A 19,515-nucleotide genomic window follows, 5' to 3' on the forward strand; every position below is an offset into this window, starting at 1 on the left:
GTGGCAGAGCCCGTCCCCGTGGCGAGGGGACACCGCGGGCAGCCCCCCGACATCGCGGCGAGGCTCACCTTCGCTGCCGGGGGGGCTGGAGCTGTCGCGCTCGGCAGAGCCCTCGCAGTCCGAGGCGGCCCCTTCCCTCTCCGAGGGGCTCTTGTCCCCCGCCGGGCCGTCCTCGCCTTCCTCCATCGCTGCCAGGGAACCTGCCGAAACACGGAGGGGGTGGTTAGCGGGGGTGAACCGGAGGGGAAAAAAACCCCAAAACCCAGTGGGTTTTCCCAGTTGGGAAATGTAGGATGCTGGTGCCTCGGGGGCTGGCAAAGGGTCCTTTCCCTGACCCGCCGTGGGCATGGGGTCCGGAGGAGATGCCCTGCAGCTCTGCACCCCACAGGAAGGGAAACCCCCTCCCCACATCTCCCTGGGGTCCCTCGTCCCCTTGCAGAGCCGGAGGGGGTTTTACAGAGCCACCCGCCTTGCTCCGGGGTGTCCCCCACGGGTTGCCCGGTTCCCCCCTGAGACATTGTGGGGAATGAACCCCACACCTGCCCGGGAATCGAGTGGGGTCCCCACGTATCAGGGGCACACGGCTGCGGCACGGCGAGGTGCCCAGCCTGCCGCACCGCTCTTCCCACCCAAATCTCCCCCCCCGACGCCCCAGCACCTGCCCCGAATGGGACGCCCAGGGACTGTGTGTGTCCCCCCCAGTTCCCAGCACCCTTTGTCTGACCGGGGGACCCATAACACAGCCCCCCCACCATACCCACAGCCCCGGACAAAGGGGGATGCTGCGGTGGGGACGCCGGGTGCAAGCAGGGTGCATGTGGGGGGACACCCCAGCAGCCCCCCCCAAAAAAACCCAGCCCTGCGGGCCCACGCTGCCATTCCCATGGCAACGCAGCATCCCCATCCGCGCCAAAAATCACGAAAGAAAGGAAGAGCGGTGCACGCGGCTCGCGCCGCACGAAGCCGCGCCGGGGGCTGCCCGGTGTCCCATCCGGCACGCGGGCAGGGGGAACGGCGCGGTGACAAACCGTCTGCAGACCTCAGCTGCTCTCTGTGACTCCAGGCATGTATATTTACAGCAGGAGAACAAAGAGCCCATAATCTATACAAAGCAGACAACAATGAGCGTGAATAAAGAGGCTGCGGGAGAAGGGAAGGCAATTTATTCTAATTCTGCTAATTTCAGTTCCAGCACAATTAAAAAGGCTCTGATAATATTCAGAAACAATCGCCAGCTAACAAATCGTTTCTCTCGCTGTAAATGAAACATTGTTAGGCTAATTTCTTCTTTCACGCCTTCACGGCTCTTGGGCTTCTGATAAAGTTAACCCGACTCTCGCCTGCTCCGTGGCTTGGCACCTCCAGCCTGGCCGGGGAGGGATGGACAGAGCCGGGGAGGGATGGACAGAGCCGGGGAGGGATGGACAGAGCCGGGGAGGGATGGACAGAGCCGGGGAGGGATGGACGGGGCTGGGACCGCACGTGGCACCCACCCAGGGGTGCCCAGACCACCCGCATCCTACCCCAAAACACCAAGCCCTGGCCAGGAGGGAGATGGGGATGCCCTGCATAAGTGTATAAAAATTGTATAAAAGCTGGCGTTTGGGTATCGCGGCGTCACCGAATGCCTACAGGGATGACGGGTGGCCGGCAGCATCCCAGCACCATGTCACCGCGGTCCCTGGATGCATCCCTGCACCCAGCCCGTCCCATTGCAGCATCCCGCTCCCAGCGCGCCTGCCTGTCCCCAGGGGATGCTCTGGCCCTGGCGCTGCCGGCTGTGTGGGTGAAATGAACTACTGGATAGCTTAAAAAAAAAAAAAAAAAAAAAGGGAAAAAAAGAAAAAAAAAAGCGAGGGAGAGGGAGCGTGGAGCAGGGAGCGGAGCGTCACTTCTCCGGGATTGCTGGAAGCCCTGCACAGTTATCACCGCACACAGCCTCCCTCGGCTTGCCTGATCTGTCTATTCTTCATTAAGCAAATACGCTGAAATGGAAATGAAAACATAATAGCTATTTGATTTTTGGCGAGATATTTTGCATATTGGTTCAGTGCTGATAGTGGAATTTCATCAACTCCCTTTTTTCATGCTTTAAAACTGAATTACTGAGGCTGGCTTTACAGAGAGGGGAAGAGCCAAAAAATGCTCCCTTCCAAGATACTCCGCTTCGACGATTAACTCTGCTCCCTCCCTACTTCTCCCTTTTTTTTTTTTTTTTGATAACAAGGAAGCATTTCTTTTTTTTTTTTCTCCCCCCCCCCTTTTTTTTAAAAAAATTACAGTGATAGTAGAAACTTGCAGGATGCGAAGGCAATGTGCCCATGTCACCCGTGTGCAGGTTGGGGACATGGGTCCGGGCGGGCGCGAGGGTCGGTATTCCCGGGGCTTTGCCAGTGGTAGGAAAACCCATTGTTACCCAGGTAATGATTTGATCATTTCACTCAAATTAAGGTTCTCCCAGCATAGGAACAATAAACCTTTTCTTGATTCTTTGCGCTTAGCCGATAAATTAAATAAAAGGAAAAAATAATACAGAAAGTAAAAAAGGAGCAGGGACTTCTCCAGGCTGCCAAGAGCGAGACCCTGGACGCTCCGAAAGCCGGCACACAGACAAGAGCAAAGCGATAAGAGGCCTCGATAACAGATAGAAAATAGCAACAGCCCCAGACTTTCCCACCGGCTCTGGAGCAGGGAGGAGGAGGAGGAGGAGGAGGAGGAGGAGGAAGAGGAGGAGGAAAAGGAGGAGGAGGAGTCCCCGTGGTGGAGAGCGGGTCCTGGATCGAAAACACGTGCAGGCTGGGGGCAACCTGCCTTCGCTGTCTGGCGTTCATTGGCACACACCCAACTCCAAAAAAACTTATTATTTTTCAAAATAAAGAGGCCGGGCAGGTGGTGAGCCCAAGGGGAGGCTCCGGGAGCCGGGGAGTGAGGGCGAGAGCTTCATACCCCAAAACCCGTCTACAGACACCTCGATGCTCGAGTCCCCGGGGTGCTCGGCTCCGGGGGGGACCCGGGGGACATCCCCAGCTCCACCGGGGTCGGCGGGACCACACGGGCAGGACGATGGAGGCTCCTTTCTTCATCTTTCCAGCTCCTCCTCATCCCCATGCTGGCCCTCAATCCATCTTCCAATTAAAAAGAAACCAGAAAAATAACAGCAATAAACCAGTCAACCCCAAAGCAGCCGGGTGAGGCTCCCCACCAGCGCTGCCATGATGCTCACCCATCACCTCGCGATCGAGATGCGGGGAATCCAGCTCAGGCAGAATCCAGCTCAGGCATCGCCTCCTTTATGCTGCCCCTAAACCGCCTTATTTTCCCCCAGATTTTGCAGCCACAAGCAAAGGGCTGCAGGAGCGGGCACGGGGCGGGGGGGGGGGGCTGGTATTCCCCAGGGAAAGATGCCCTCGGAGAGGGTTGCAGCCACTCCTGATCCTTCCTTGCACCAGCTGCAAAACCATCTCCCGTGATTCGGTAGGGACGGGCACAGCCCGGGGATTCCCCAGGGTCTCGTAGCAGGGTTGTGCCCTGCAGCAAGTAACACCCAAAGAGCGAGCTGGGCTGCAAATCCAAAAACCACCGGTATCTGATGGGACACCAGCCTGCCTCTTCTCACCCAGTTTTTCCCCCGGTATGTATTAATGTTTGCTTTTACCGACGACCTCGGATGCCCTCGAGCCCGTTCCCTGGGGATTGGGGATGCCAAGCGCCACGGCCGAGGCCAAATGAGGTTTTGGTGGCTGGGAAATGATGCTGGTGCTCAGAGGTCACGTTAACCAGTGGGTTATTTTTTCCCCTCCCCTTGGTTGATGCTGCTGGGATCCAGCATTAAATTGCGATGCTCTCCAAGAACGGAGGTCCGAGGCGGGCGAGACCCCCCGCCTCGGACCCCCGTTTTGGAGTAAAACAGACCTTTTTGAGCACAAATCAACCCTTTCCCCTATCAGCCCGGCTGCAGCATCGCAGGGCCAGGCTCCCCCCGCGGATATCGGCACATTTAATATCAGCCCTGTGCATGGAGCCGATACCACTTGGGGCCAGCCCCCGCCCCAGCGGTACCTATCTCTAATTTGGGGCCCTTCTCCATCACCCCCAGATAAAACTCACCCTGACCCTTCCTGCGGTGCCCTGTGTTAAAAGGGCAAGGAAAAAAAAAAAAAAGATATCTGGGGAGCTGGTAGGAGGGGGTTTATAATGTATTTGTAATAATTTATTATTAAATTATGCCTAATTTATCCAGGAGGGGAATGAAGGATAGTGGGGGATGCTATGATTGCTGGTGGGACGCTGCAATTGCTTGCAGGAGGAGATGCTGTGATTGCTTGGGGGGAGTTTATAATAATTTATAATTAAATTTATGAAGTATTTAGACCTGATTTATCCAGGAGGGGAATGAAGGATAGTGGGGGATGCTGTGATTGCTTATGGGGGGTATTTGTAAGAATTTATTATTAAATTTATGAAGTATTTAGGCCTAATTTTTCCAGAAGGGGAAGAAAGGATAGTGGGGGAATAGAGGCAGCGGGGGATGCTGCGATTGCTGATGGGGGGTATTATAATAATTTATTATTAAATTTATAATGTATTGAGGCCTGATTTATCTAGGAGGGGAATGAAGGATAGTGGGGGAATGAAGGTGATGGTGGGTGCTGTGATTTCTCACGGTGCGGGAGGATGCCGCTGCGAGTGCTCACAGGGGGATGCTGCGATTACTGACAGGGGGGAGATGCTCACGTCTGGACCCCGCAGCATCCCGACCACCGCAAAAACCACCCGGGCTAGCATCCCCGTCCCGGCGATGCGAAACACCCCATCCATCCACCTGCGGGGTGCAGCACCCCGAGCATCCCTTCCTGATCCGGAGCAGCTCCGCTCCGGGGGGAGCCCCTGATTGTAACCGTCGGGGAAGAAAAGAGCCGGGGAGAAGCAGAGCCTGAGAAAAAGCAGCCCTGCTGATAGGGGAGAGATTGGTTTCAGCCGGAGCTGCTCCCCCTGCCAAGTCCATATCCTATCTGCGCGGGGTGCAGTTACTTAACATTCATCACCGCCTGAACTCTGTAACTTTATCAGCGGCCGAGCATGGCGCCATCGCCGAGCCCAGCCATTCCCGGCGCTCAGATAGGGCCGATAAACCGCTGATAGATTACAGGAGATTGTTTCACTTCAGGGGCCGCGATTACTAATACTAATAGCGAGAGAGCCCGCATCATATCAAACAGCAGCTGGGGAGGGGGGGGGGTGGGAAGGAACGGGCCGCGGCGGGCACGGGAAAATAATGAGAAAGAAAATACAGGGACAATGACAATGAAGTGACTTTACGTTTCAGATGGGGTCGATAACGCCCTGATAGATTTTTAAGAGAGGAGAGAGTCTAATAGAGCCGTCCCCGTCCCCGGCACATCAGATGGATGGGAGCAGATTGCTCCGTGAGAAGGGGATGCGATGCTTAACGCGGTCCTGCCTTCCCGGCTGGCGAGGGAGCTGGGGCCAGGAGACGATGTTCAAAGCACGGGAGGGAAACTGAGGCAGCTGGGGGGGCCCCTCTGCAGCTGGCAGAGAGGGACTGATCCTTACCGGGGGGGACCCGGGGGTGTCCTTCATCTCAATCCCTATCCAAGAGCAGTTTGAGATGTTTAACCCCACATCGATGCAGGCAGGGTTTGGGCAGCCTGGTGCGAGGCTGGGGAGCGGCTGGATACCCCGATAATTTGGAAGGAAACTCCATCCCTGAAAATCAGGCTCCAAATGTGCACGAGCGTGCAAGGCGGCATAAGCGTGCAAGGCGGCACGGGCGTGCAAGGCTCACTGCCACCGCTGCTCCTGCACCGGGTGCCTGCAGTGCTGCTGGCCAAAGGGAGTTTTTCTGGGTGAAAACCCCTCAATTCTGGTACTTTTTCTCCCACCTGGAATAAAGCCGTTCCGGCTGGGAATGGCCGGGGGCAGGCGGTGATGCTCACCCGCCGGCGTGGCCCCCCCGGAGCCCATCAATACCAGGTGACGGCGAGGCCAGAGGTCAAGCTCTTTGCTAATCTAGCGACAAATTACCCCGGAGATGCCGCGCCGGAGCCATCCCCCTCCCTGTGGGAAGTGGTTTCGGGTCCTGCCAGGTCCATCCCGCTGCCAAAAGCTGCTGGGAAGGGAACGGGGACAGATTTCAGCCTCTGGTCCAAGACATTCAGTCCATGATGGCACCAGGTGAGGACAAGGATGGGGGGACAGGGACAAGGATGGAGGGACAGGGACAAGGATGATGGGGGACAGGGACAAAGATGATGGGGGACATTGCCCAGAAGCCCACCAGACCCATCATTGAAGATGCTCTGGCTGGGGTGTCCCTGCTGCTCCCAGCCCCCCCCAGCATGCCCAGCACCAGCTCCCAGTGCCATCCTGGACCACTTTTGGGGTCTCCAGCCAACGCTGCAGCAACGAGCAGGGGCTGGGGGGGGGGTCCAGGAGCAGAAAAGGACCCTAAGAAGGTACAACATGGTTGGGTGGGCATCTGCAAGAGGACGAGTGGGCTGCTGGCACTGAGCCTGGCAGATGAAGGTCACCAGGGGCCACTGGGACAGGGTTGTCCCCAAAAACCCTACGGCCACAGGCCCCCCCCCCCAGCAGCCTTCGCTGGACCAGCACAAGCATCCACAGCAGCACAGTCCTTCCATCACCAGCACCTTCACCCAGCACCCCCAACCCTCCTCTTCCTCCAACTCCAAGCAGCGTGGCTGTTCATGCCCGGCTCCGCGGACGCCAAGTTTGCCTCCGTGCAAACGCGCGTGCCTGCGCTGCCTCTTTTTTTTTTTTTTTAATTTTTTTTTTTTTTCCTGTTCTTGGCATTTTGGTGGAGCGAGATAAGAGTAAAAAACAACAGAGCTGCTCAGAGAGTGAAAAAGGGAGATAGATAACGCAGATACTGACTCCTACACAAAACAGTCCTGGCTTTATCACTGCTTTTTATCACAGTTCCTTTAAAAAAAATAAAGAGAGCAGCCCAACTGGAATGGGGCAGCACATTAAAAAATGAACTTTATACTGTTTGCTCTTTAGTTTTATATTTAGATGAAACAAACTTAGATTCTTGCGGTCGATACCTTTTCCAGTGCAAGGAACCAAAAAGTCTGGAAGCCCTATTTGCTCCAGCGGGGACGAGTGAGGAAACTCAAGTATAATTTTTAAGCCCAGATGGGCCGGGGGATGAGGCCGGTCCCAAAGCATCCTGGACTGGGCAGCATCCCGCTGGACCAGGCGGTATCCCACAGCAGAACCAGTAAGGCTCAGGCTAGGGATGGGTATAGAAAGGCAGACGCTTCCCGAGCATCCCTGGGCCCCAGCTGCCGGTCCGTGGGGACCACCGGAGCCCACCCAAGATGCCACAGCCGGCACCGGGATCCCAGCCACGTGCCGCAGCCCCGCGGCATCGCTGCAGCTGGCGAAGCCAAACAACCCCGCGACGGGAGCGGATCCCTGGCATCCGAGGACAGCAGCTCCATCCCGATGCGGGGTGCTCTACAGCCCGTCACGTGGCTCCCAAAAATCCTTCGCCCATCACGAAACCCCGTCACCGAGGGCACCGCGCAGGGCCCTGCCCTCCCGCTGCCAACCCCGGGCACAGGCTGGGGAGGGCATTTTGGAGCTGAAAAACCCCAACCCACAGGGCACGGCCAGAAAGAGGGAAGGGAAAGAAAAAAAATAATAATAAAAATGGACTGAAGGTTTTTCCCTCCCCTCGCACTCCCTTCCCTACCTTCTTTTTGAAAAACATAATTTATCTGTGTATTATCAAGAAATCCAGACACTTTAATCAGTGAGCTATGAAGTCAGTATTTCCATTCTTATCTAGCGGAGGAGTGGAAATGGAGAGCAGATAGGCAGCTCCGAGCCGGTCCGTGGTGGGGAATGTTAATGGGAGGAGCGGCAGAGCCATTGGCTACCGAGCTGCCGCTATCGCTGCCATTATCGGGGCATTATCAAGGCAACCATCGCAGCGCAGTAATGGGGCCAGTTCAACTTTCCGCATTATCATAGGAGCTGGAAGTAGCATGAGAGGCCTCGGCTGGGAGACGGAGAAGCGAGCGAGCGGCCAAACTTCCCGGCGAAGCAGGGGGGAAAAGCAAAAAGCAGCTTTTCCTCCCCACAGTCCCCCGAGCTGGCGACGCGTGGGGTGATGCTCTCCTACTCCGGCATCCTCCCGCGCGTTCCGGGTACCGACCCCGAGGCGCAGCCCCGAAGCCCTGCACGCCTTGGGTACCAATCCCACTGAGCATCCCCAAAGCCTCGGGCACCGACCCCCGGCTCACCAAGGACGAGAGAAAACAATGCATCTATATTTCATCAGATGAACAAATTAGAGGAGCACATTTCCTCCACGCGCTATCAAATGGGAGATGTCAAGAAAATATGTTGATGTGAGAAAGAGGAGATAAAGAATTATTTTGGAGGAAAAAAGCCGTGGAAGGCTCTTATCTGGAGTGACTCATAGGCACACACTCCTTAACCCCACTGCAGCCCAAGGTCAGCAGTTACATTCCTTTCGGCATTTCATCCCTTCCAAAAAAACATGTTGCTGCGGGAACAATGCGGAGCCTTTGCCGGGCAGCCATCGGAAGAGGGAACTGTATTACCCCTGAAACACTTGAACTTTCCTGATAAAATAAGCAGCAGGACAGCAGCCTGGCCAAGCCGGAGCGTCCAAAAGCCCTGAGTCAGGCAACAAAAACAGTCATGGGATGTGTCGCAGAAAAAAAAAAAAAAAAAAAATTGGCTTCCTGCTCCCATTCCTGCTCTTCTCCAACGGAGGGGGGGAGCTGATTTCTTCTCCCCCCAGGAAGAAAAATCCATGCCCCTGGCGCAGCCATAGGACTCGCAGAGCTGGAGCATGATGCAGGGCTGGCAGAGAGGCGTTTTCCACTTTTTTTTGTTAGATAAAGAGATCTTAAAAGCCCAAGGTTTCTCCGTTCCTGCCGTCCCCCCCCAGTTGCTCCGACTGGTGCTGGGGGCCGCTCACATCCCCCTCGCTGGGCAGCCTCGGGTCCCAGCTGCCGTGGAAGGTCTGGGCTGGTTTTCTCTCCACAGCATCGCCCCAGTCAGCATTTTCCAAGGCACATCATGGGTTTTTTTTGCAGTAGGATGGACAGCATGCGTGGAAAACATCCTCTTCCCTTCCCCAGAACGGGTGTATTCGACCCCAAATCCACCAGCGCCAAGCAGGGCACAGCAGCTCCGTCCCCAGGCTATGCCAGCCCTGCTGCTCCCGGTTCGGGCAGCGTTGTCCCGTCCCTTCCCAGGGATGTGGGTAGCGTCGGCCCCACAGCCGGCACAGGGCTGGGAGCATCGCACAGCGCAGGGTGCCCCAGGGATGCTGCGGTGATGCCGGAGGACTCGGCTCTCCAGTGACTCGATGCCACGTTGTCTTTGGGATGCTGCCATCGCCGGGTGGCTCCGATGGGTCCCCAGGGAGGGACGGGGGCTGCCCCTCTCCGGGAATCGCGGACCACCTGCACCGTGGCACTATCTCCTTGCGCAACCTGCTGCGATTCCCATGGGGAAAGGATCGCTTTCTTCCCAAGCCCCGATTGCCGAACTGGCCGGCTCACAACTTGGCGAAAGGGCAACCTTGCAGCTTGCTAGGTGGCCTCGTGATTCACGATGGAAAATAAGACCTTGCCCAACCGCGCGCGTTCGGGTCCAGGGCCGTAAATCCCAGCCGGAGGTGGTTTTCCCGCTCCGGCGTGGGATGCCGGGGATGGTTCCCGCGGCGCGGGCATCGCTGCGGCTCCGTGCCCGCTCAGGGTGCCCGAGAAGCGGGCGGCGCGGGGGTGTCCCCGGCGGTGCGGGAGGTGGAAGAGCGGCGGCAGACGCGAACCAACCCAACCCCAGCGCCCACGGGCCCTGGAAGCGGCCGCCTGCCAAAGCCGCCGCAACCTCCCTCGCCGGCGCGGCTGCCAGCGCCGCCTTCACGCCCGCCGGCCGCCAGCAGGGACGTGCGCCGGGGCTCTCGGCAGAACAGGTTTTGCCGCGCTGCCGGGTGCCCCACGCACGGCCGTGGCAAGCCTGGATCCGGCACTTGGCCTCCGAGCATCCCGCACGCATCCTTCCTACCCGATGCGGAGATGGTTGGGAAGAACCATCCTGGGGATAAAGCCCGAGTGGGTCCCAAAACGGGCTCGTAGGCACCGAGGGAAGCACCCGCGTGGGACAGCCGTGACGTGTCCCGTGGCCGGCAGAGCACGGGGCTGGTGGCACGGGGTGGCCCAGAGCCCCGTAAATGGATATATTGCTCCGGAGAGAGGCCGAGGCGAGCTGTCCCCTCGGCCACCAGCCGCCGAGCACGGTGCCGACCCCTCTCCCAGGCCCGCAGGGATGCTCGCGCCTGGACCACTGGCCACGGAAGAGGAGAGAAACTTCTTTAAGCATCACCCGCGGCTGATCCAAACCCCACACCGAGCAGGAGCACAGCTTTCCCGTGGCATTCCCGAGTTACCGTCAGGAAACGGCCGGCGATGGCTGGGAGAGCTTACCATGGCGGGTTGCGGGCTCTACCGGACGCATCCCACTATCGCCAGCCCCATCCCACCCGTGGGGACCACGACGGATCCTCGCCTTCGATGGCGCATCCCAAGGCACCGGCAGCAGCTGGGAAGGGCAGAGCTGCTGCGGGGGTGGATGTGCCATGGGGCTTTCCTGCCTGCACCGAGGAGCCGTCATTCCGGGATGCCACTGAGTCAGGGCTGGCAAACGCCTCGGGGGACGGGGGACGGGGTGTTTGCACAAGAGGGGAGGGGTTGGCAGGCAAGCAGGCAGCACCCGTGGGTGTAGCAAACATGTGGGACGCGGGGATGCCACCCTCGGGATGCCAGGAGTGGGGCACGGGGGGGCTGCAATGCTGAGGCAGCCCCCGGGGAGGTGTAGAAAATACCGGTTTGGGGAGCAGAGCTGGGGGACACCAGCAGCAAACCTTCCCCACCCTGCAGAGCGGGTCTGGGTAATGTGCCTCCCCAGACACCCCACTGCCCACCCCGGCCCAGAGCATCCCTTCCCTGGCAGGCGCAGATGGGGAAACTGAGGCACGGAGGAGGCTGGCGGTGATGGAAAAGTGCAGCAGCATCAGAGCCGGGGGGCGGGGGGGGGGAACAAAAAAACCAAAGAAGTAAAAACGCAAGCGGAGGCAGTTAGTCACTTGCACGGACCGAAAGGAAAGGAGCGACTCAGCGAGCAAAGGGAGCGGGAGAGGAGCGGGCAGGAGGCGTGCCGGGAGCATCCCACGCCACCAGCTCACCACGCCGCCGCTAAAAATAGATACCAGGTTGGCCGCTGTCATCTTTGCAAGAAATGCAATTTTCCAAGCTCCTGGGAAGGCCGATGGCTCCCACGGTCCGGTTGGCACCGCGACCCCCCTGCCCGGCACCACGGCAGAGCCCACACGGGACCGGGGAGCAGCCAAGCTTGCAAAAGAGGAAAGGAAAAAAACCCCAAAAAACAAAAAACCCCCAAAGTACCCAACCCAAACCAACCCATCAAGAGGCAGCCAGGTTCAACAGCGCAGATCGCACTCGCTATCTAACACCATCTAATAGCAATTAAAGAAAATCCACACGCAAAAATATGACGGTGCTTTCGCCACCCCCCTGCCCCAGCCCATGCGTTTGCTCTGCAGAGCAGAATGCGAGATAATGATCGAAAAAGAAAGTCAAAGCTCTCATCAAACTAATGCAACATCTGCAGCTGATAACAGGCACTGGGGAGAGCTCGGCTTCTCTACCCAGCTTGTTTCACAGAGCACACGGGGTGGAGGAAGAAAAAACACCTTGAGAAATACAAACACATATGCAGCTGCCCCCCATCAGATAATTAAAACGCCTGCGTTAATCACGTTTGCAATGGAACAAACTGTTGGAGCCCTTTTGCCCCTCTTTGCTGTGTTTGTTGTTGTAGCGAATCCTGCTCCGGTCTGGTGGGGAGAGATAAGTGGTCCTTATCTCCCCTGGCAATCTCTATCAGGATGGAGATCGCGCCTCGGCGCTTATCGGGAGCTCAGATCTACTGTAGCTGAAAGCAGAATAGAAAGGGAAAAGGAAAAAAAAAAAACAAAAAAAATCCACAAGCAGGCCCCTGCAACTACTACAAAAATGTTCGTTTCCAGTTGATTTCGGAAAAAAAAAAAAAAAAGAATAATATATATTAGAACAACAACAGAGGGAGAGGCACATCAGCAAGATGAGATCAATCTCCCGCTTATCAGCTTCCCCCATCAGAAGACCCGGCGCTGCGAGTGCACGCACAGGCAGCTGCCAGCAGCCTCGCTCATCAGCTGTGTGCCCGCGCTCCCATGTTTGAAGTTAATAAATATAACAGGCTATCTGGGTTGGAGATCAGCTCCTGCTCTCTATCAGCCCCTCACATCTATCTACCAGCAGAACAAAAGACAGAAAAAAAAAATAAATAAAGAGGAAAAAAAAAAAAAACCACCCAACCCTATAAAGCAGCAGCAGCTGCAGGGAGGTTGCTGGTTTTACAGCCACGGATGGAGAGGGGGGGCAAAAAGCAACTGTCCCCCCCAGGCAGGTACCCTGCAAAATCAAATCAATAAATGCTCTGCGTGTTTTCTCCGCTATCGGAAGCCACCAGCTAGGCGCAATCGGCTTTCAAAGCCTCACCACCACGTGCCATGGGGCAGAGCAGGTGCTCCCGGGGGGGCTCGGAGGGACCCCACGTTGCTGGTACCCCCGTCCCCCTCCATCGCTGCATCGCTCCAGCCCAAAAAGTGAAGAAGGAGGTTAAAGCAACTGGTTAAATATAGTCCGGTGTCTGATCTTTGTCTTATCACTCTTGGCAATCGCCCGCTCTCCCGGCGATCTCCCCTGCGAGCCTATCTGCGCATCGCATCGAGTTTTAAAAAAAAAACCAAAAAAAAAAAAGAAAAAAAAAAGAAAAAACCCAAACCAAACCCCAGAAGAGATGAAGCCAGAGCGAGAACATAGCGTCACCCAGGAAAATAAAATCAGCAGATACCAATCTGGAGGAGGTTTTTAATTCTCCAGCCGAGATGATAAAAAGGATAGACTTTGTGGAAACAGGTCCGGTCTGTACATGAGAGGAGTCTGGTTACCGGAGCCCTGATTCATGCATACCTTCCCTCGGCGCGGAGAGCCGTCGGAGGCAGCGGCAAGGCGCTCTCGCCGCGCTCTCGCCGCCTCTAATGACTGTTTTCATGTTGACACATACAGGAAGGGTTCCAAGCTTTCAGCTTTTAATCAGTTTTGGCCATCGCCGGCGGCCTGAGATCAGCCTCCCACTTTATCATTTCTTCACATCTCTGCAGAAAAGCAGCAGAGGAAGGAGATACGAGCCGCCTTCGCCCGGCCAAGCTGCCACGGCCTCATCCAGCCCCATTTTTTTTGCCCCCACCGAGGTCCACGCCGGTGGGTGCCGGGACCGAGCGGGCACCCTGCCATCGGCGCGTCCCCCACGCGAGCGGCTATCGCCCACATCGGCGTCGTTATTTCGGTGGCTGCGACGCTACCGCTCGCTTCGCTCTTAACACTCCTGGTTTAATGAGCTGGAGTTACTAGGGGAGGGATTGCCGGGCAGCCGGGCTTTTTGCCGAAATAAAGCCGCAGAAGTTGGATAAAGCTAAAGGAGAAAATTATCACCAAAAAAAAAAAAAATACAGGAGGCAGCTGGGACTATTTTTAACTCTACCCGGGTAAAAGTCTAGCTGAGCTTTATCACCAGAGCAATCACCCCAGGCAGGGAAACAGGTAGGTGCAACTCAGCCTTGCAATTATTTCAAGAGAAAGATAAAGCTAGATTATCACATGGTGGCCAGCCTTCCCTATCCTCCCATCTCCCTCTTATCGCCAGCTTCCATCGACTCAAGGGGGAAAGAAAAGAAACACACACACACACACCAGAGAGGAAGGGAGAAAAGCCGAGCTAAGCCCGTCACCGACAAACTTCCAGCACTTTGCAGAATTTCCCAGCGTGGCCGGTACATCCCCGCCGGACCGAAACCGGATCCCGGCCGATGGGTTGGATCGCGGGGAGCGCGACCCTCCGGAGACGGGGAGACACGGACCATGGCCCGAATCCCGTGGGACCGCCATGGTGGTCCTTCCCGCTGGCGGCCCGGGGTGTTATCACCCCATCCCTTGCCCTGGGTTGGGGGGTGCGAAGCGGGAACCGGGGAGGGGACCACCGGTCAGGGCGAAAGGTCGAGGCCAGCGCGGTCAGCGGGGACGATGGCACGGCGCGTCCGGCGGCATCGATGGCGAACCGTGGGGGTCCCCGTGCGGAAAGGGGAGCGGGGTGAGGGTGCCGTACCCGGGGTGAGGAGCTGCTGGCAGGGCTGGGGTACCCCGGGGCGGGGGGGGGGGGGGAAGGTTTGGGGAGCCCCTCACCCCGGCTCCCGGCGCTGGATGGGAGGCAGGCAGGGGAGATAAGATCACAATTTCAGGCCGTCCCGACAGAGCGATGTTATCAGGACGGGACTTGCAGAACGGAATATTTTAAAGCCTTATCGGGGCCCCCATCGGGAGCCGGTACCGGAGCCACCGCGCTGGTGGGGGGGGACACGGGACGGCGGCGGGGACGGAGACTACAACGGGCGACCGGTAGCGGGAACGGGCACCCACGGCGGCCGTCCCGGCTGGGTACCGGGGGGGGGGGTGAGGAAGTACCGGGGGAGTTGGGGGGGGGGGCGGGGGCGCTGCCGCCGAGGGGGTGGTGCAAAAAAATAAAGGGGGGGGAGGGAAGGCAGTCGAGAAGAGAAGGGGGCAGCTCGGGGGGGGGGTATACGGGGGGGGTACCGGTACCGTGGACTCACGTTTAATCTGCCGGGGGTTGCTCTGTTTCCTCCTGGACATCGCTCGGCGGGGGGCGAGCCCGGCGCCCCGGCTGGCGGCTGGGCGGGCGGCAGGTGGGTGGCGGCGGGCGGGCCCCCGGCTGCTCGCATGCCCGCCCCCCCCGCCCAGCGTTGCCGGGGCCGGGGCCGGGGCCGTACGCGGCGGAGCGGAGCCGCCGCCGCCGCCGCCGCGGGATTTTCTCAATGGGGCGCCGCGGCGGATCAAACCCGCGGAACGTTCCACGGGGGCGGGGCCTGCCTCCGCCGCGCACCGCCGCGGCCGCCCATAGGCCACCGCCCACCCACCCCACCCCCCTCCGCCTCCCGACGGCCCCGCCCACCGGATGGCGTAGCCGGCTACCGCCGCGGCGAGGGGCGGGGCGGCCAGGGGGCGGGGCGAGGAGGACGACGGGGGCGGGGAAGGGGGCGGGGACCCATTGAGGGCGGGGCCCGATCCGGGCGGGGGGACGGTCCCCAAAGCCTCCCGCGTGTCCCCAGCCCCACTTTGGGGACGCTGTGCCCCCCCCCGAGGCCTCCAGCCCCCTGCCTTGGCGCCCTGACCCCCTCCCCTTTGGGGGTCCTACACCCCGCTCGGGGTCCCCAACCCCTCCTGCATGTCCCCAACTCCCCCTTCGGGGTCCCCAGAGCCTCCTTTGGGGTCCCCAACCCGCTCCTTTGGGACTCCAACCCCCCCCTTGGGGTCCCCAAGCCCCTCCCTTGGGACCCCAACCCCACTTCAGGGTTCCTAACGCCCTCCTTTGGGACCCCAACCGCTCCTTTGGTGTCCCCAACTCCCCCTTCGGGGTCCCCAAAGCCTCCTTTGGGGTCGCCAAGCCCCTCCCTTGGGACCCCAACCCCACTTCAGGGTTCCTAACGCCCTCCTTTGGGACCCCAACCGCTCCTTTGGTGTCCCCAACTCCCCCTTCGGGGTCCCCAAAGCCTCCTTTGGGGTCCCCAAGCCCCTCCCTTGGGACCCCGACCCCACTTCAGGGTTCCTAACGCCCTCCTTTGGGACCCCAACCGCTCCTTTGGTGTCCCCAACTCCCCCCTTTGGGGTCCTAATCGCCCTTTGCACCCTCATGCCCCTTCGGGAAGGTCCTAAACTCCCACAGGGCCACCAATCCCCCCTTCTGGGACCTCAGTCCCCCCCTCAGTGGGGTGCCAACCCACCCTTTGGAGGTCCTCAAAGCCTCCGGGGGGACCCCCAAGCCCTTCCACGGGGTCCCCAGGGCCTCTTGGGGATCCCAAACCCCTCTTAAAATCCTGTTCATTTGTAGATGGACAGTCCAAAAAGTCCCACTTGCAACTTCCAGGGTGAGCGTGACCCTGGCTCGGGGTGGGGGGGACACCCCAGGGTGCACTGGGGACTGCAGAGGGGTGCTGGGGTCCCCCTTGACATCATCCCAGCCGCACAAACCCGTCCTCGCCGCGAGCATGCAGCCAGGCGGCGATTTTGGGACTAATTGTGGGGTAAACAGGAGCCGCTTATATTTTTGGGCCTGCGATGGGAATATTCCTCTGTGAAAAATAACCATTTCTGCCAAACCCAGCCCTTGGCCGTGGCCGATCTCATCTTGGGCGGGGTTACCAGTGGCGATGGCGGGTGCTCCCCAATTAGTGATGCAATTTTTGGACCAGTGGGCAAGCAGGGGACTGGTGGGCTGTGGGGACATGGCACGGCACAGCCCGGCACTGCACGGCACAGCGGCTTGGCCGTGTCCCCTCTCCATCTATCCTTGGACATGGGGTGTGCTTTTTTTTTTTCCCCTCTCTTTTTCTTTTTTTAAAGGGTTTTTAATTAACTTCCTGTTCCAATGGTGGGATAATGAGTTTTAAGCAGCACATGATTCCAGTAAAGAGGTCAAGCCGGCAATGAGGATGTCAAAAGAAATTAAGTTAGGAATTAAGAAGAGTTCCAGGGGAGAAAAAAAAAAAACCATCGAGGGAGGGAGATGCTGCTGAGGACAAGGCTTTGCTCTCCCTCCCCTTGGCCGACTGCCCCCCAAAATGATCCTGACGGCGTTTTTCACCTCGTTTGGCCCCGATTCGCAGCCTTCCTGGAGACCATCACACCCCAGGGCAGGCAGCTCTGCTTCCAGAGCCTTTCCCTTCCCCGCCGCGACTCCCGTGCGTGATGAAATCAAGCGCGGTGGCTTTGCAGGGTCCGGCCCGAGGAGCCTTGAGTGGCCTCTGCTTTGCATCAGCCGTGATGGGTGCTGACTCCATCAGGGCCTGGGGGACGGGGAGCCGAGGTCTCCATCCTCCCCGCAACCCCGGCACGGCCACGGGCATTTTGGAGTTGGAGGCCAGCGCGATGCTGCAGACGCAGCCGGTTCCTCCGGCACATCCACGGCATCGCCCGCCGACGCCGCTCACGGCACCCGTGGTATTTACCCGACACGTGTTGGCTATTCCCGGCTCTTTGTGCTAGAAGAAGCGGCGACAGCATTCCTCGAGGGGCCGTGGGGACAGACCCCGGTCGCTGTCACACCCTCGGGGAGCATCTCATCCCTGCCGTAAGGAGCCGAAAAAGCCTCAACCGAGCCGCTGGGTGCCAAACACCGGCACGCAGCCCTGCCCCGGGGAGGGGAGCCCAGTTACGGGGAAGAAACAGGTTGCAGTCCTTCCCCTTGCACATTCCTTGCCAGTGTCCTTTTAATTAGCTTTTTGGCACCATCCCAAAGCCTCTTAGATCCCCCCAGGCCTGAGAATTTGAAGTCACATCAAACAACGCCGGGCCAAGGGCTGGATCCCGGGTGTAGGGACATCCCCGAGCCCCGCATCTCCCTGCCCCATCACCCCATGCATCCCACCCTGCCGTGCGGGGGGGACCCATGGGTGCCCCTGCATGGGGACAACCGACACGGTGCTGGTGACAGTGGCATGGCCGGGTGTTTATTTCCACCCCCCCTCCCCGATCCCGTTGTGTTTGCAGAGAGATTGTTATAGGGTAACAGAATAAATAGCGTGTGTTCCCGAGGAGTGAATTACACGCCTGCAGAGCAGAGATAATGTGCGAGCAGCCGTTTCCCCCATTGTGAGCGAGGTGACATCTTTTTATGGAGCTGTGTACATTTGTATTAGTGCCAATTAATCTGGGGTGATATTATTAGAGACGCAGGGAGAGGAGGTGTCGGCCGAGGAATGTAAATGGGAAAAGCTAAGGCGCTGCCTCGGCCATATTTCACGGGCGAGGGGCGGGTGGTGGCGATGCTGGGTGCTGCGCTGAGCACCCCGAGGGGATCTGGGTGCCCACCGCACCACGGGGCTGCCCCAGCCGGTGCCACGTTCCGCTGGCACGGCTCCGCCGGGGCTGCAGAAACAGCTCTTTCCAGCTGCCAAAAAGTCATGGTTTAGGGTTGGGTGTTATTTTTTTTCTTTTATCCCAAGAGGGACAAATGGCATCTCAGTGCCCCTGCCTGTGGGGGTGGGTGCTGGGTGCGCTGCGGAGGGGTCCTGCCATCTACTGGCAAGAGAACCTGGCCCTGGCAGCTGCCGGCAACCCCGAGGCCATCTTCGGCTTGGACATGGCTTGGTCACGGCTTGGTCACGGCTTGGTCACAGCTTGGTCATGGCTTGGTCATGGCTTGGGCATGTCCTGTGCAGAGATGCTGCTGCGGGATTCGGGGGTCCTGGGGAGCTGTGGTGGCAGCACAAAGGGTTTTGGATTAAAAGAAATGATGCAAAATGATGCTGGATGCTGTTCCCCCCCCTGCCCGAAATTCAAGGCTGGGATTTCTCAGTGCTTATTTTTTTTGCCCCCCGCCGCCCTACTGTTTTCCTGCTATAGGGATGATGCTCTAAGTCACAACACGACCGATCCCCATGTCCCTGGGTGTTGAGCAGCGAAACTGGGCTGCAGCTCGAGGGGCATCGCTGCTGGCAGGATGGCAGCCTCCGGGTGGGTGCATCGCTCCTGCATTATCTCCCCAGCTCCCCCAAAGCTGCCATCCCCGCACCCTGCAGCCACCCGGCCTCGGGGTTTCCCCCACCCGAAGGCAATTCAGCATCAGGGATGCAGGAGCCTGCAGGTGCGCGTGGTCCCCGTCCCATACATACAGCCGGGGGGACGTGGGAGCTGGGGTTTAAATTCCTGCTGTGCAAGGAACGGCCAGATTTGACTCAAGAGCAAGGAAAAAAAAAATAAAATCTTTAGCCTCTGCTAGCAGCGTGACAACCATGGTGGATCCCGTTATCCTCCAGGCTTTACGGAGAAGCTTAAAGCACCTCCAGTCAGAAACTTGGGTGTGCAGCAGAGAAGAAAGGCCGGCTGGATTTGGGGGGGGGGGCTTGAAGAGCAAACAGCAGCTCCAGGAAAATTTGGGGTGGTGGCAAGAAGCCAAGAAGTCCCCTAAGGGGCTCCGTGCAAGGCCAGGCACCCTCTGTTCAGACCCAGCCACCCTGCAACCCCCCCCGGGGCTGGGTGCAGGGTCGTCCCCATCCATGAAGGATGTGGATTGGGGCTGAGGATGGTGCAGAGCTGCCGTGCATCCCGGTGCGGTGCAGCCCTGGGACCCACGGACGTGCCGGGTCCCCTGGGTGCCCCCTCCCCTGTGCCGCTGGCACCCGCTGAGCAGCGAGTTAATCCGCAGCCGGGAGAAGCCGCCCGGTTTTGCCTTCCTCGCTGGAATTACGTTGACGGGGGCCTGCAATCTTCCAAGTGACAAGCGCTGCCGGAT

General features: G+C 58.7%; 1 protein-coding gene across 1 annotated transcript in view; it reads right to left on the bottom strand.

Moving 5' to 3' along the window:
- ZFPM1 (zinc finger protein, FOG family member 1) overlaps window positions 1-15,010 on the bottom strand; it is a 34,458-nt gene extending 19,448 nt beyond the window's left edge. The window contains exons 1-2 of the mRNA XM_075039858.1: window positions 14,819-15,010; window positions 69-200 (exon numbers count right to left, since the gene is read on the bottom strand). Of these exons, the coding sequence (XP_074895959.1) occupies window positions 69-200; window positions 14,819-14,858 (172 nt within the window). The 5' untranslated portion in view covers window positions 14,859-15,010. The remainder of the gene's footprint in view (window positions 1-68; window positions 201-14,818) is intronic.
- Window positions 15,011-19,515: the final 4,505 nt, after the last annotated feature.

This window comes from Buteo buteo, chromosome 11 (genome assembly GCF_964188355.1).
Source record: "Buteo buteo chromosome 11, bButBut1.hap1.1, whole genome shotgun sequence".
Lineage (NCBI taxonomy): Eukaryota > Metazoa > Chordata > Aves > Accipitriformes > Accipitridae > Buteo > Buteo buteo.